Here is a 12,772-nt window from a genome sequence, read left to right as displayed (position 1 = left end):
CACACTGCAGCAGGCAGACGTGCCCAGGGACAGCAGCCTGAGGAGAGGAGAGGCTTTCACTCACCCAGACATAGCACCAGGTCCTCATGCTCTACACGTAGCAGGACAGGAGGACTATAAATTGGATAAAAGTCCATCAAATGTCTGCAATTAAGTTATTGATTTTCAAGGCTGCCTCATTAAACTGGGTACTTCACTCCAACTGTCCCTGTGATGGCTTTAATTTGACATCATGTTCAATTTAACAAAAGCAGGACCCAGGACATGAGGGTGGGGGCAGGAGCAAAGGGGCTGAGATGCAGAGAGACAACAGAAGGGAGAAAGGAAGGGAAGCCTACCCCTGCCTAGAGACACCTTGAGAGAGGAGGTGGTGTGACCAAAGCACTCTGAGGACAGGCTAACATGTTCCATCTCCAGCACCAGATTTGGTTCATCCCTGCCCAGAGGTCAAGCACTGGCAGCAGTCAGACAAAAGCAGCCTCTGTTCCTCTGTTCCTGTGTCACAGGAGGCAGATATGGAGCTGAAACTATCCAGAGGAGGAAGAGGAGCTTCAGTCCCTGGTGCCTTCCTCCTCATCCAAGGCTGCAGGCAAGGCAGGGATTTCCTGCACCAGCCCTGCCCAGACTCAGGCAGGAGATGAGGCAGCACAGCACAGTGCTGCTGTGAGCAGCTGGGATGCACAGGCTCCCCCTGCCCAGTTCACTCTGATCTCCTGGAAAGGGTGTTCACTGAGGGAAACGAGCAGTTACCATGGTTGCTTTTCATTCTCCCTGGCAGCCTTCTCAGAGCTGCAGCTCTGCTGATAACAGGAGAATCCCCCTCATCAGTCTTCAGCAACAAGCTAGTTTGAGTCAACTTATTTATGCTTTGCTGTCTCCAGTGGAGTTATGGTGCATCCCTGCCAGGCACGTCCAGATTTTACACCACGGCAACACTGGCTCTCTGCCTGGCAAACAACTGTTCAAGAAATACTATTGCTGCATTTCCTCCTCCTCTCCCTGCCATAACACAGCTCCTTCAGGCAGGTATGAGCCAAGGCACATCACTCCCACACCAGCCCTGCACATTCCCCCGGGCAGCCTGGCACGCTCCCTCGGGAAGCTTCTGATGAGAAGGCAAAAACAGGGACCAGAGGAGGGAGATGACACCAGGGTCTCCAACATCCTTCTCCCAGCTGCAGGAGAGAAGCCTCCTAGGGATGCTGGAGGTGCCAAAGTCTGAGGATCATAGCAAGCAGTACCTGCCTGTGATGGTGTTCACAGGGGTCTCAGACTGAGGGAAGAGACGAGGATCTGACTCCACGTTTCAGAAGGCTAATTTATTATTTTATGATATATATTACATTAAAACTATACTAAAGAATAGAAAAAAGGATTCCATCAGAAGACTAGCTAAGAATAGCATAATAAAGAATGATAACAAAGGCTTGTGGCTTGGACTCTCTGCCCAAGCAAGCTGGGCTGTGACTGGCGAATGATTAGAAACAACCAACATGGACCAATCAAAGATCCACCTGTTGCATTCCACAGCAGCAGATAATCAATGGTTACATTTTGTTCCTGAGGCCTCTCAGATTCCCAGGAGGAAAAATCCTAAGGAAAGGATTTTTCATAAAAGATGTCTGTGACACCTGCCCCTGGGAACAAGGGAGGGCACAGCCTGGCAGCAATCAGCTGAGAGCCCAGTGCCCACAGCAGCACCACTCCTGCCCCTGCAGCACAGGCAGACCCTGCTGGCTTTGCACAAACATCTTTCACCCCAAGAACCACTTGTTCTTGCTGAGGGTTAGGAGATTCAACCCTCACCCACAGGGACACAAGCCCATCAGTTTATTTCCCTGCCCTTGCCCTGTACACCCTGTGTCAGGACTGCACATTTGCAGACAGAGCAGGTGCCCCAAGGACCACACCACAGCCTCCTGCTCCAGCCCTGTTTGTGCAGTCATCCCAAGGCAGGGATCAGGAGAGGCAGGCTGGCCACTAAACGTTTGCACCAGCCTCTGCATCTCAAGATGCATTCATTCAATTGCACAACTCACCTCCTAATCCATCCCTGTCAGGCACAGCTGTACTCCCTGTGTTCCAGAATTTACCTGGACGCTGCCAAGCTGCAGAGTCTGAAGAGGAGGCAGGACTGTGCCCACCCAGAGCATGGTTTGTGTCACCATTCCAAGCCATGCCCTGGATAGGTGAGGGAGGCTGCTGCTCTCAGATTTCCTGTGCCAGCACTGAAAGCTCCTGGCCCACACCTGCTGGGCACTCCCAAGAACTGGAAAAACAGGGCAGCAGCTCCAGCTCCAGGTGCCAGGGGGAAGCCCCATGTTTGGGACCAGAGTTTTCTGCTCAAGGGCAAGGGAAACCAAGCAGCATTGCAGCAAGACACCTTCACTCAGAGGCAGAGAGGGGCCCCAGTGCCCTTGGGCTGCAGCCAGCAATGCCAGAGGTGATGAAGGCTCTGCCCTTCCCCACCTGCCCTCACAGCATCTCATTAACAAAAGAGCAACATCAGCCAGGTAGGGTGCACTGACCCCTTTTTGTGCCTTGACTTCTTGTCTGCAAAGATGCCTGCTCAAGGTCACCTAAAGGGGATCAGGAATTTATTAGTTTAACTTTCCAGCACCCTCCCCTAGCCTCCATTTATCCCCTTCCCACCCTTCCCTGTCCATGTGAAGAGCAGTGGTATTCAATTTCAGCTGAACCTGGTCTCCTCCTTCCTGCAGAGACAAGCTTTCCCCGGCTCCCACCCTGCTCCAATATTAGTCCCTGCTCTCCAAGCACAGCACTGCCCACAGCAAGTACAGAATGTACAGCTTTTATTTAGTTTTCTGGCACATGCCTTAGCCATAAAAGATACACTAAATAAAATCTAAACATCCATCATGTACTCTATCACCCGCCTCCCATAACCAAGGAGCCTGAGCCCATATCCAGAGAGATAATTAGACATGTAAAATGAGATAAGACCTTGGTTCCTCCCCCAACAAGCTCACTCCACAGATCAGAGGAAACCAACAATGTTACATAAAAATTAACAGGTCAGAATCCATCTCTAATTCTCCCTCTGCAACGGTGAGCTCTGGCACAGCAGATCAAACAAAACCTGATTTCCTCCAGAAGGAAGGGAGAGCAAGATCCTCACTTCCCTCAGCCTAGCTGGCTGTGGCTGCCAGCCATCCTCTGTCCCCATGGGCCCTGCTTGGGCTGTCCCCATTCCTCACCCTGAGCCATCCTGGAGATGTGCCAGGGCCAGCAGCCAGCCCTGAGCTCTGCCAGCAGCATCCCTGCTCTGCTGTGAGCAGGGTCAGCAGGGCAAGAGGGGCTGCCCATGCCCAGAGGTGCCTGTGATGCCCCACTGTGGTGTTTGTGGGGGTCCCTAGGATGAGATGAGAGATGAGAATCTGACTCCATGTTCTCAGAAGGTTGAGAATTATTATTATTATTATATTATATTATATTATATTATATTATATTATATTATATTATATTATATTATATTATATTATATTATATTATATTATATTAATCATATTATATTCTATTATATTATTATCATATTATATTATATTAATTATAGTATATTAATTATATTGTATTGATTATATAAATTCTATTCTATTCTATGTTAGAATGCTATACTAAAACTATACCAAAGAAAGAGAAGGATACAGACAGAAGGCTTAACAAGAATGAATAATAAAAACTTGTGACTGACGCAGAGAGTCCGACACAGCTGGCTGTGATTGGTTATGAAATAAAAACGATTCACATGTTTGGATAAGCAATCTCCAGACCACATTCCAGAGCAGTAAAACGTGGAGAAGCTGAGGCTTCTCACCTTCCCAGGAGAAGAAATCCTGGCGAAGGGATTTTTCAGAAAATACCACGGTGATACTTTCCCTGCAGGAGCTGTGTCTCTGCAGGGTCCCTCCCCTGAGGGCAGCCCCCAGAGCCACCCTGCCATGCTGAGTGTCCCCAGGGCTGGCACGGCACAGCAGCCCAGCCTGGTGCCCTGCATGGCATGGATGGGCTCTGCAGGGCACCTCTGCAATGCCAATGCAGGCCTGTCCTGGCACCTGTGGCTGCCTTCCCACAGGACCCAGAGCCTCTGGGGCCATCCCTGCATGAAAAGGCTGAGAGCTCCAGGCCACTTGCTATGCCACTCACTGCAAACACGTTCAGCTAAAAGAAATGTTGACAGGCAAACTCCAAACACATCCACGAGCAGAGAGGCCCTGCACTGAATCCACAAGGAGGTGCCTGGGACCTGTCACTTCCCCAGGGACAGAAGCACAGCCAGGCTCTGGGCAGGCAAAGAGGCAAATAAGCAGTAGGGAAAACCAGCACTTGCTAAACTTGGCTGTCTCTCCTCATGGCAGCATTCACCGTTCTGTGGTGAAACCAGGAGCATCCAGATGCTCTCCAGACCAGCTCTGGGGCTCAGTTGCCCCCTGCAGAGAGTAGGGACACTTTCTGGGCATGCTGAGAGCCCTTTCTGTGGGATCTGGCCAGCTCCAGGACAGCACTGGGGCACTCCAGCCCTGCAGAACATCAGGGGCCCTGCAAGGAGTGCTGTGTCATGCAAAGCCATATTCCCTGGTCTGATGCCATCGTGCAGCACTCCCATCCCAGGTGCCTGGGTGCCACGGGGCAGGAGGGAGTTTATAAACAATGCAATTTACAGCTTTTCTCTGGCCCCAAACACCTGCAGTGGCTGATGCACCCCAGACACATTCAGGCAGGACACCAGGGAAAAAAAGAACTGGAGTAGCTTCAAAATTACTGGAGCAGAAGTGAGTTTCTTGCAATCTTGTGAACATCCTGACTTGGTAGAAAGCCAGGCCCAGAGGAGATTCACTGCACAGCCCTGTCACCCCACAGGACAAGCCCCAGGGCAGTAACCAGGGTGCAATTGCTCCAATCTGCTACTCTGAAACTTCTTTTGGGGTATCTGGCCAGAGAAAGGCACTGCACAAAGCACCCCAGCCCCTGGAATGGAGCAGATAAACGTGGTGCCATGGGGAGCAAACCACAGCATCCCATGGAGGGGCTGAGGTCCCTGAGGGGCTGGATGAGATCCCCACCTGGGCAGAGCAGTGTTTGAGCCTGTCCTGTGACCCAGAGCACAGTGCACAAGGGGAAGGACTCCCCTCACCAAGGACAGACAGACAGGGCAGCCCCAGCTCCCAGCAGCTTCCAGATACACAAAGTGACTTCAGCACTCCCCAGCAAGGAGGGTGTGTGGGGCAAATCCGATTGCCTGCAAGTGTTCTGGCTGTATGGTAAACAAAGTGTTTTTCTCTGCTTCCAGCACGGAGATTAAACAATTTCTTTTCACAATAATCACTTCTGCATTCAGCCAGCTTTGTGCTGGAGTCAGGGCTTGACCCCAAGTTTCTGTCTGTACAGCCAAATCGCCTCTAATCTGGACATGGTGCTACACAGAGAAATGAGAGTGAAATGCACCAAGGGAGGAAGGAGTGATGCTCTGATGGAAGCATATGCCTTTCCTGGCATGCTCCTCTCTCCAGACCCTGCCTGCTCCCCAGGGACCCCCCAAGTGAGCTCTGGGCTGCAACACCCACCCTGTGCAACCAGCAGAGCTGTCTGACAGGACAGTGTGCTGGATTTGGGCTCACGCCTCAGTGCAGCAGACAGCTGCTAAGCAGACCCCAGGGAGATCAGGAAAGGAGCCCAAAATACAGCTAATTTTAGCACCTCCTGTAACAAGGTGAAGCTCCTGCAGTTCCAAGGCAGTTGCCTGGGTCCCATCCTACATTTTCCTGAAGCCGCAGGTCTCTCCCTTTGGTGCTGGATTCTGCTCAACTCTGATGTTTTGAAGAGATCCACCCAAGGGTATCCAGAGAGGCTGAGCCTGGGGTGCCAGTACAGAGCAAGCTCTTGACCAGCAGCCTCTCCTTGAGGTGACAGGACAGCAGTGAACAGGATTTGCAGCTCAGGCCCCATCCTGCACACACACTGCTCCTTGGTACGCACGCTGTGGGCACAGGGCAGTCAGTGAAAATACTTCCCAGGAGCCCCTGCCCTCCTCAGCCTGGGTGACTCCAGGGCATTGCCTCCAGCCCAGCTCCCTCTGGGGGCTGAGCCGGGACCTCTCCATCCCTCTACAGACCCAGCTGCCCTCCCTGCCAGGCTGCAAACCTCCCACAGCAGCTGCACTGCCGCTCCTGATGCCCCAGGCCAGACCAGGTTTCTCCAGAAAAGCCAACTGCTGGTTTTTGAGCTGGTTCTGCTGTGCCAAGGGAGGCCAGATAAAGCTATTGGGTCAGCTTCCATTTTGGATGTGCTTCTTCCAAGCCCTGTGTAGGAAACAATGCCTTCTCCAGCCTGGCTCATAGGCTGGGGCTGGCTCCAGGCACCACCTCTGCCCTTTACAAATCCCTTATCCTCCTGACCATCCTGCATCTGCCACTATTGATCCATCAGATAACAACAGCAATCCTTTCTCTTTTCCCTCTGCAGAGGTTCACAATGAGTTTGGATGAGTTCATGGAAGACAGATACTAAAGCTGACTAAACCCCCAGAAACCACCCACAGCCAAAGAAATTTCCAAGCTGAAAACAGATGCTGGCTGGGAGAATATTAAGAGGAGCATCACATGTCCTGTGTGTGCTGCTCCTCCTTGCTAAGAATGCACTTTGACCACTGCCAAGGCAAGATCTGGAACAAAGAGGCCTTTAGAGCACCCCCAGTCTCAGTCTCAGTACACACACACTGCCCTGGCCCCAGCACAGAGCAAGGGCAGCTGTGCTGCAAAGCACTCCCAGTTACTCTGAGAGTTTGTGCACTTCTCTCATTTGTTATTCCCTCTTAGACACTAGGAAATCAAATGACTTTCCCTCCCAATTAGTACTCCTTCATTATGCAAATAATGTCCTTTGATCTGCTCCTGCTGTCACAGAGCGGATCTGACTGTATTTGGTTTATTCCTCTTCACGCCCCAGGAAGGCACCCACCTCTGGGAGCTGGGACTGAGCTCTTGGCAGGGAATAGAGAGTGCAGCTGAGAGCTGCCTTGACTGAGAACAAAAACCACCCAAGCACAAACCCCGGCGAGGTCTGGGAAGGCAAGACCACAGGAGGAGGAGGAAGAAGGGGTCACCCTTAACTCTTCAGGCTGGGATGGAGAGCAAAGGCTGCAGAGACAGGGAATGAGCAGCTCCAAGTTGGAGAGCAGCCCTGCCCTTGGAGTGCCCCCATCCCAGTCACCCAATTTTTACTACATTCATCTACTGCAGATGAATCCAGGAGGGTCTGAGAGCAGCTCGGCCACCAGCAGGTCCCCAGGCTTTGATCCTGATACACTAATAGCCAACCTAAGTTCTCCAGCCTTCAATCTCCTGCTTGGCCAACACCAAGCTGGGATCACCTCCATCCACACTCAGGAAGGCAGCAAGGCACACTCCCCAGTCACGCTCCCACAGCTCTAGGGAAGATGCTATGTCCAGCTCAGACAGCAAATATAATCAATAACAACCACAACAAAGCCATGAGCACAGCTGCACCCAGCCTTGATGCCACACAAGGAGCACACCCACACAAAAAGGGCTTGGCAGGTCTCTTCCCACAAGAATATCCTGAACTTCACCTCCCTGAGCCAGCAGCTCCCCATACCCTGCACCGTCAGCCCTTCCTGCAGCATCTGGAGCTGAACTTCTCACACCAGGTCCATGAGCAGCCCCATCCACCTCCCAGCTGCTGAACCTCGGAGGGTTGAGCAGAAAGCTCCTTGCCAGCCTTGCTGTTTATGCTTTCACAGGCTGTGCCCATCTTGTCCTTTGTGCTGCCTTTCCTGGCAAAGCCCAGGGAGAAGTGGGAAGGAGTTGGGCACTTGCAGCAGCCTCCAGTGGGTCCCTCCAGCTCTGCACTCACACTGCTGGGGCCCAGGCAGCAGCACCATGGAAGGATGATGTGTGAGACCCTGCCTGGGCTGTCTCCAGGGCCAGGCTGCTCTGGAGGAGCCCGTGCACCCCCCAGCATGGCCAGACTGCAGGCAGGTAGGCTGGAAAGCAGAGCAGGCTCCTGGCTCCAGCTCCCCTCTCCAAGCACACAGCTGGGAAATGCAGCCCACGCCCTTCACAACACTTCTCTTCACTTTTAACTTCCGAGTATTTTAATTTGCAGGAATCGCCTTCTTTCATGTTGTGAAACCGTGTTTCTTTCTCCCTCTGATCTCCAATTTCGCATAGAAACTGTCTCCTTTGATATGTCTTGTTCACATCAGTCTGATCAGGCAGCTCCATAATTGTTAGTGATTTTCAAAGAACTGGGATCCTTGTCTAATACCCAGACTTGAGAATTCCTTGCTTTTTTAAATGTTGTTCAAGCAAATTAGATTAATTTAATTTCTTTCTTCCCTTTGGGAACAGGATGCCTCTTGCTTTGGTGCCCACATGCTGTCTTTCATTTCTCCAGGAGCACCCAGCTGTAGTTCAAGGGGTCACTCTGACTGAGGCAAGGATTTGCACAGGTAACTGGAAGCAGAAGAGCTTGTTCTGCATACATGAACAGAATCCAGGCAGTGGCAGCTCCTCTGGTGCAATTCCTGCACCTCTATACCTGCTGCAGGCCACATTCCAGCCTTGCAATATGCTGCACATGAGCCATGGAGAGCTGGAGCTCTGTCCCAAGGCAGTGCAGACTGAGCACCATGCCCTGCCCTCTGCAGCCAGACCTTCCTGCAGCAGCACAGCAGGACCTGGTGGTTCTCCTGAGCTCCTCTCAAGCCCCTGGTGCTCTCAGCTGTCCCCCTGCCCTGGGGGCTCTGCACTCCTGGCACTGTTGCTGCCCCTGTGCTGTCTCAGCCCTTGCTGAGTGTTGGGGTCCTGCCTGATGTTCAGTGCCAGCCTTTCACAAGCTGTCTGCCACCTGGACACAGCCCTTGGGAACAGTGATTTATGGCTCCTGCTCACACAGCACATGCCAACACACACAGCCTGCTGTAGGGGTAGGACAGGGCCCAGGGTGCACAGGGAATGCTGTGGCCTCAGGCAGTGTAGCTCCAGCCATTCTCCTGGACTCCAGCTGTGCTCTGCAGCATGGGAACCCAGCAGAAGTGAGGGCAGCAGAGCTGCAGCTCACACATCACCTCCCTGCACCCCTCCCAAAGCTTGGGTGGGCACAGTGCTGACTGCCCTGCTCTGCCATCCCGGGGGGGTGGACTCGTGCAGCCTCATCATCATCAGCCTGGCCCTCAGAGCTTAGTGAGGCTGATCACCAACACACCTGAGAGGGGCCTGCTGCCAAGGGGATGGGCACTAAAGGCTAACATGGGAAAGCCACACTTCTGTCACAGGGACATGAATTCCCCAGTCTCAGCCAGCAAGGCCTGGCCCCTCAGAGAAGGGCAGACCCAGCTGAGAAGGGGCTGGCAGTTCTGCATGGGGACACTCAAAGGGATGATGTCTGAGCAGCCCTGGGGCTCAGAAGAGCAGCAAGGCAGCACACAGAGGATGGCCTGAGCTGGGGGAGAGGCACCACTCAGACCAATCTGAACCACAGGCAGAATCTGTGAGTCCCTTGATTTGTGAGGGTTTAGTCCAACCAGCCAGCATGGTTGTGAGCCCCTTGATTTGTGAGGGTTTAGTCCAACCACCCAGCCTTCAGGAGGGAGGGGGCTGTGCAAAGCCAGAGTCAATGCACAGCAGGCAGCTGGCACCACCACGACCCGTCCCCAGAGCACGGCTTAGGGCTGAGACTGAGCGCTCAGCCAAAGGCTGGCAATCAGCTCAGAGGATTTATCCACTTGTTTTTCTTAAGCCACCTTATTTATTTTCCCTTTTGGCTCCATAGCTCTGCAATCCCTGAGATTTGCAAGCAGTTTTTATGGGGTACGGTGGGCTCAAAGGAGTGACAAGAGAGAGGTGCAGCTTTCCCATCCCAGAGCAGACCAAGGTGTGACAGGGGAGAGGTGCAGCTTTCCCAGAGCAGACCTACCGACGGGGGACAGCTCGGCCACGCTGCCGATGTAGGGCCCCTCGAGGAAGCGCGGCTCGCTGTCGTTGATGTCCTGCACCTTGATGATGAACTCTGACTCGGGCTCCAGCAGCTGGTCCGTCTGTCTGTCCCGGGCCTGTGCCCTCAGTGTGTAGAAGGTTTTCTGCTCGCGGTCCAGGCGCTCGGTGGCGTGGATGTCCCCTGTGATCTCATCGATGAGGAAGATGGTGCCCGCGCCCTCCCCGGAGATGGTGTACTTGATGGAGCCGTCTCCTTCATCTGAGTCCGAGTGGATCTGCCAGGGAAAGAGGGAGAGGGTGGGAGCAGGCTGGGGATGTGCTTGTACCCAACCCCAGCCACCTGCCCATGGTCCCTGTGTGATGGCCCTCTGCTCGTGTTGGACTGGACAGTGACAGAGAGCACCACCAGACAACTCCTGCTGGTTGACATGAAAGCCCAATAAATTGGAATTAAAGGCCTGTCTTTACAGCTCTGCAGATTACAGATTCTGCCAGTGGCCACCCCCACTACAAACCAAGGGACAAACTCGTTTAATAAGGGGTTATGAGATGATGGAAAAGCAAAGGACAACTCAACTGCACTCCAAAGAAAGACGTTCCCCTCTGGGCAAGGACCCAGGACTCTGGCAGCATGGGATCACCTCTCCCAAGCTGCACCATCAGCATCCCCTCCCTTCTACACAACCAACAGTTTTTTCCCTTTTAATTGCCCAAAGTCCATCCTCATCCACCTGCTTTGCCTCAGCCATAGCCACCCTCCATGATCTGGGCATCTGGTGCTGACAAGTCTCCCTGCTGGAGAGCTCACACACTTGCTGCACCCCTGTGCTGGGTTTGTGTTGCAGGGCAACAGGGGTCACAACATCCCATCATTATGCCCAGAGCCCCACTTTGACAAAATCTGCAAAAGAGTGTGACAAATTGGCTCATGTCCAGGACTAAAAACAGACCCTGAGGAAGATGCCTTTGCAGGCAATCTCTGCTGCTTCATTTTTTAATTAAGACAATGTTTGGAATTAGGAAAAGAAAGGGTAAACAGCAGCTCCCCAACGACCAAGAGCTGACTGGAATCCAGGCCAGACGTCCAGAGATAATTTTATTGGTGGCATTAAACTGAGTTATGAGGTTTTTACAATCCAGCCACTTATGAGAAATCTATTAACAGTAACTGGACAGGCAGAATGCATCTTGACAGGGAGCAGCATGGGCATTAATTGGGACAATCCATAATGGGACAGGCCCCCGGAAAGGTTTCATCAGCTGCTTTCATTTGTTTCCTACAATTTTTGCTTAGAATCAGCAAAGTCATGTCCCCCCTCCACAAAAAGAAAAAAGCCGTCCATTAATCGGCTAATGAAATATGAAAATGTTTATGGGCCATTCAATCTTCCAAACTGCAGTTCTATAATCCACCTTTCAGACATACAGCTCCACTAGCAAGAATTTATACCAGAGCTGCCTCTTTTTTTACGATGCCTTCATTATATTTGTCTTGTTAGATACAGTTTATGTATTTATTTCACAAGTGAGGGACCCACACGTTAGGCAATTCAGTGCATTTTGCACAACATTCACAAATTACTGCCCATGGTGACATATCTCTCAAGGCTTGCCTGGAAGGAGACCTTCACTCAGCTCACAAATAGGGCTGTGAGCCCAGCAGAGTCTGGGACCACCGTGATGGCTTTGGCTGGAAATGTGCCTATGGGGTGGTCACCCCAGCCTGGCCATCCTGCCCTGGTCTGTAGGGATGGACATCCCAGCCTGGCCATCCAGTCCCCACCCTCCCCACAGGCTGGGGGAGAGCTTGCTGCCCTCTTCACTTTATCATCCTCTCCCAGCTCTCAGTGCTACTCCGTGAGCTTTTCAGAATGAAGGAGCACCAGGTCTGTACAGTGCAGGCAGCAGAAACCTGCATTTCCTGCTGAACACCGGGCTCATGATTAATAATTAGGCTAGAGATAAAGCATCCAGCACCACATTGAGCTCTCAGCACATCCTCTTCACATATTTGCTCATCACTGACTGCTTGGAGCAGGCACCAGCAACCCTGCAAACCGGAATGCTAGGAAGAAAAATGGAGCCTGGGCTCAAGGGGCTGCAGAGATTGATTTACAGGGGAAGATTAAAAGAGCTAAATCTGTGCTGCTTGGCTAAACAACAACTAATGGGGGAGGGCCGGATGGCAGACTACAGAAACACGAGGGGAGATGCCACAGAGCACATAGCAGGGATGTTCTCCCCTCCCTGTCACAGCAGGCAGGCTTGGGGAGCACCACGCAGCCTCAGGGCTCCCTCCACCCCTGGGCACGGCAGGACACTGATGTCACACAGCTCTGGGCCCCAAGAGCACAGGGACCACCCAGCCCTGCCTGCAGCTCAGCCCCAAGCAAGGAGAGCAGAGTCTGGGACATCCAGAGGGAGGACAATAGGCTGATCAGTCCCATTTGTTAAATGGGAAAATTGTTTCCTTGTCCTAAAAGACTACAACCAGAATTCTTACCAAGCCATTAATTACATACTAATAATTAAATCAAAATTAAATATGAACAGAGGTGCACATTCCTTATTAAAAGCAATTAAACAGAAAGCACAGATACACAAATAAAAAATGGCTCTGGGGCTAGAAAAGAAAGAAAATCAAATAAAAACTAGCCCGTAATAAAGGCGCACTCTGTTTGCTCCAACTCATAAAGCCCGAGTTCATCAATTTTCTTTAAATATTAGCAACTTAATTAAATCTGCTTTTTTCCCTTTAATCCTCTCCTCTATCTAAAATAGATCTGTCCACATGCAGA

The 12,772-nt window shown here is 52.0% G+C and overlaps 1 protein-coding gene across 1 annotated transcript in view; it reads right to left on the bottom strand.

Moving 5' to 3' along the window:
- The window catches only part of CDH22 (cadherin 22), a 78,530-nt gene that overhangs the window by 38,190 nt on the left and 27,568 nt on the right, over window positions 1–12,772 (bottom strand). Inside the window, exon 3 of the mRNA XM_063172293.1 lies at window positions 9,955–10,249. Within this exon, the coding sequence (XP_063028363.1) occupies window positions 9,955–10,249 (295 nt within the window). The remainder of the gene's footprint in view (window positions 1–9,954; window positions 10,250–12,772) is intronic.

The sequence above is a fragment of the Melospiza melodia genome, chromosome 19 (genome assembly GCF_035770615.1).
Source record: "Melospiza melodia melodia isolate bMelMel2 chromosome 19, bMelMel2.pri, whole genome shotgun sequence".
NCBI classification, from domain to species: domain Eukaryota; kingdom Metazoa; phylum Chordata; class Aves; order Passeriformes; family Passerellidae; genus Melospiza; species Melospiza melodia.
Note: the sequence above shows the minus strand (reverse complement) of the source record. Positions and strands in the feature narration are given on the sequence as shown.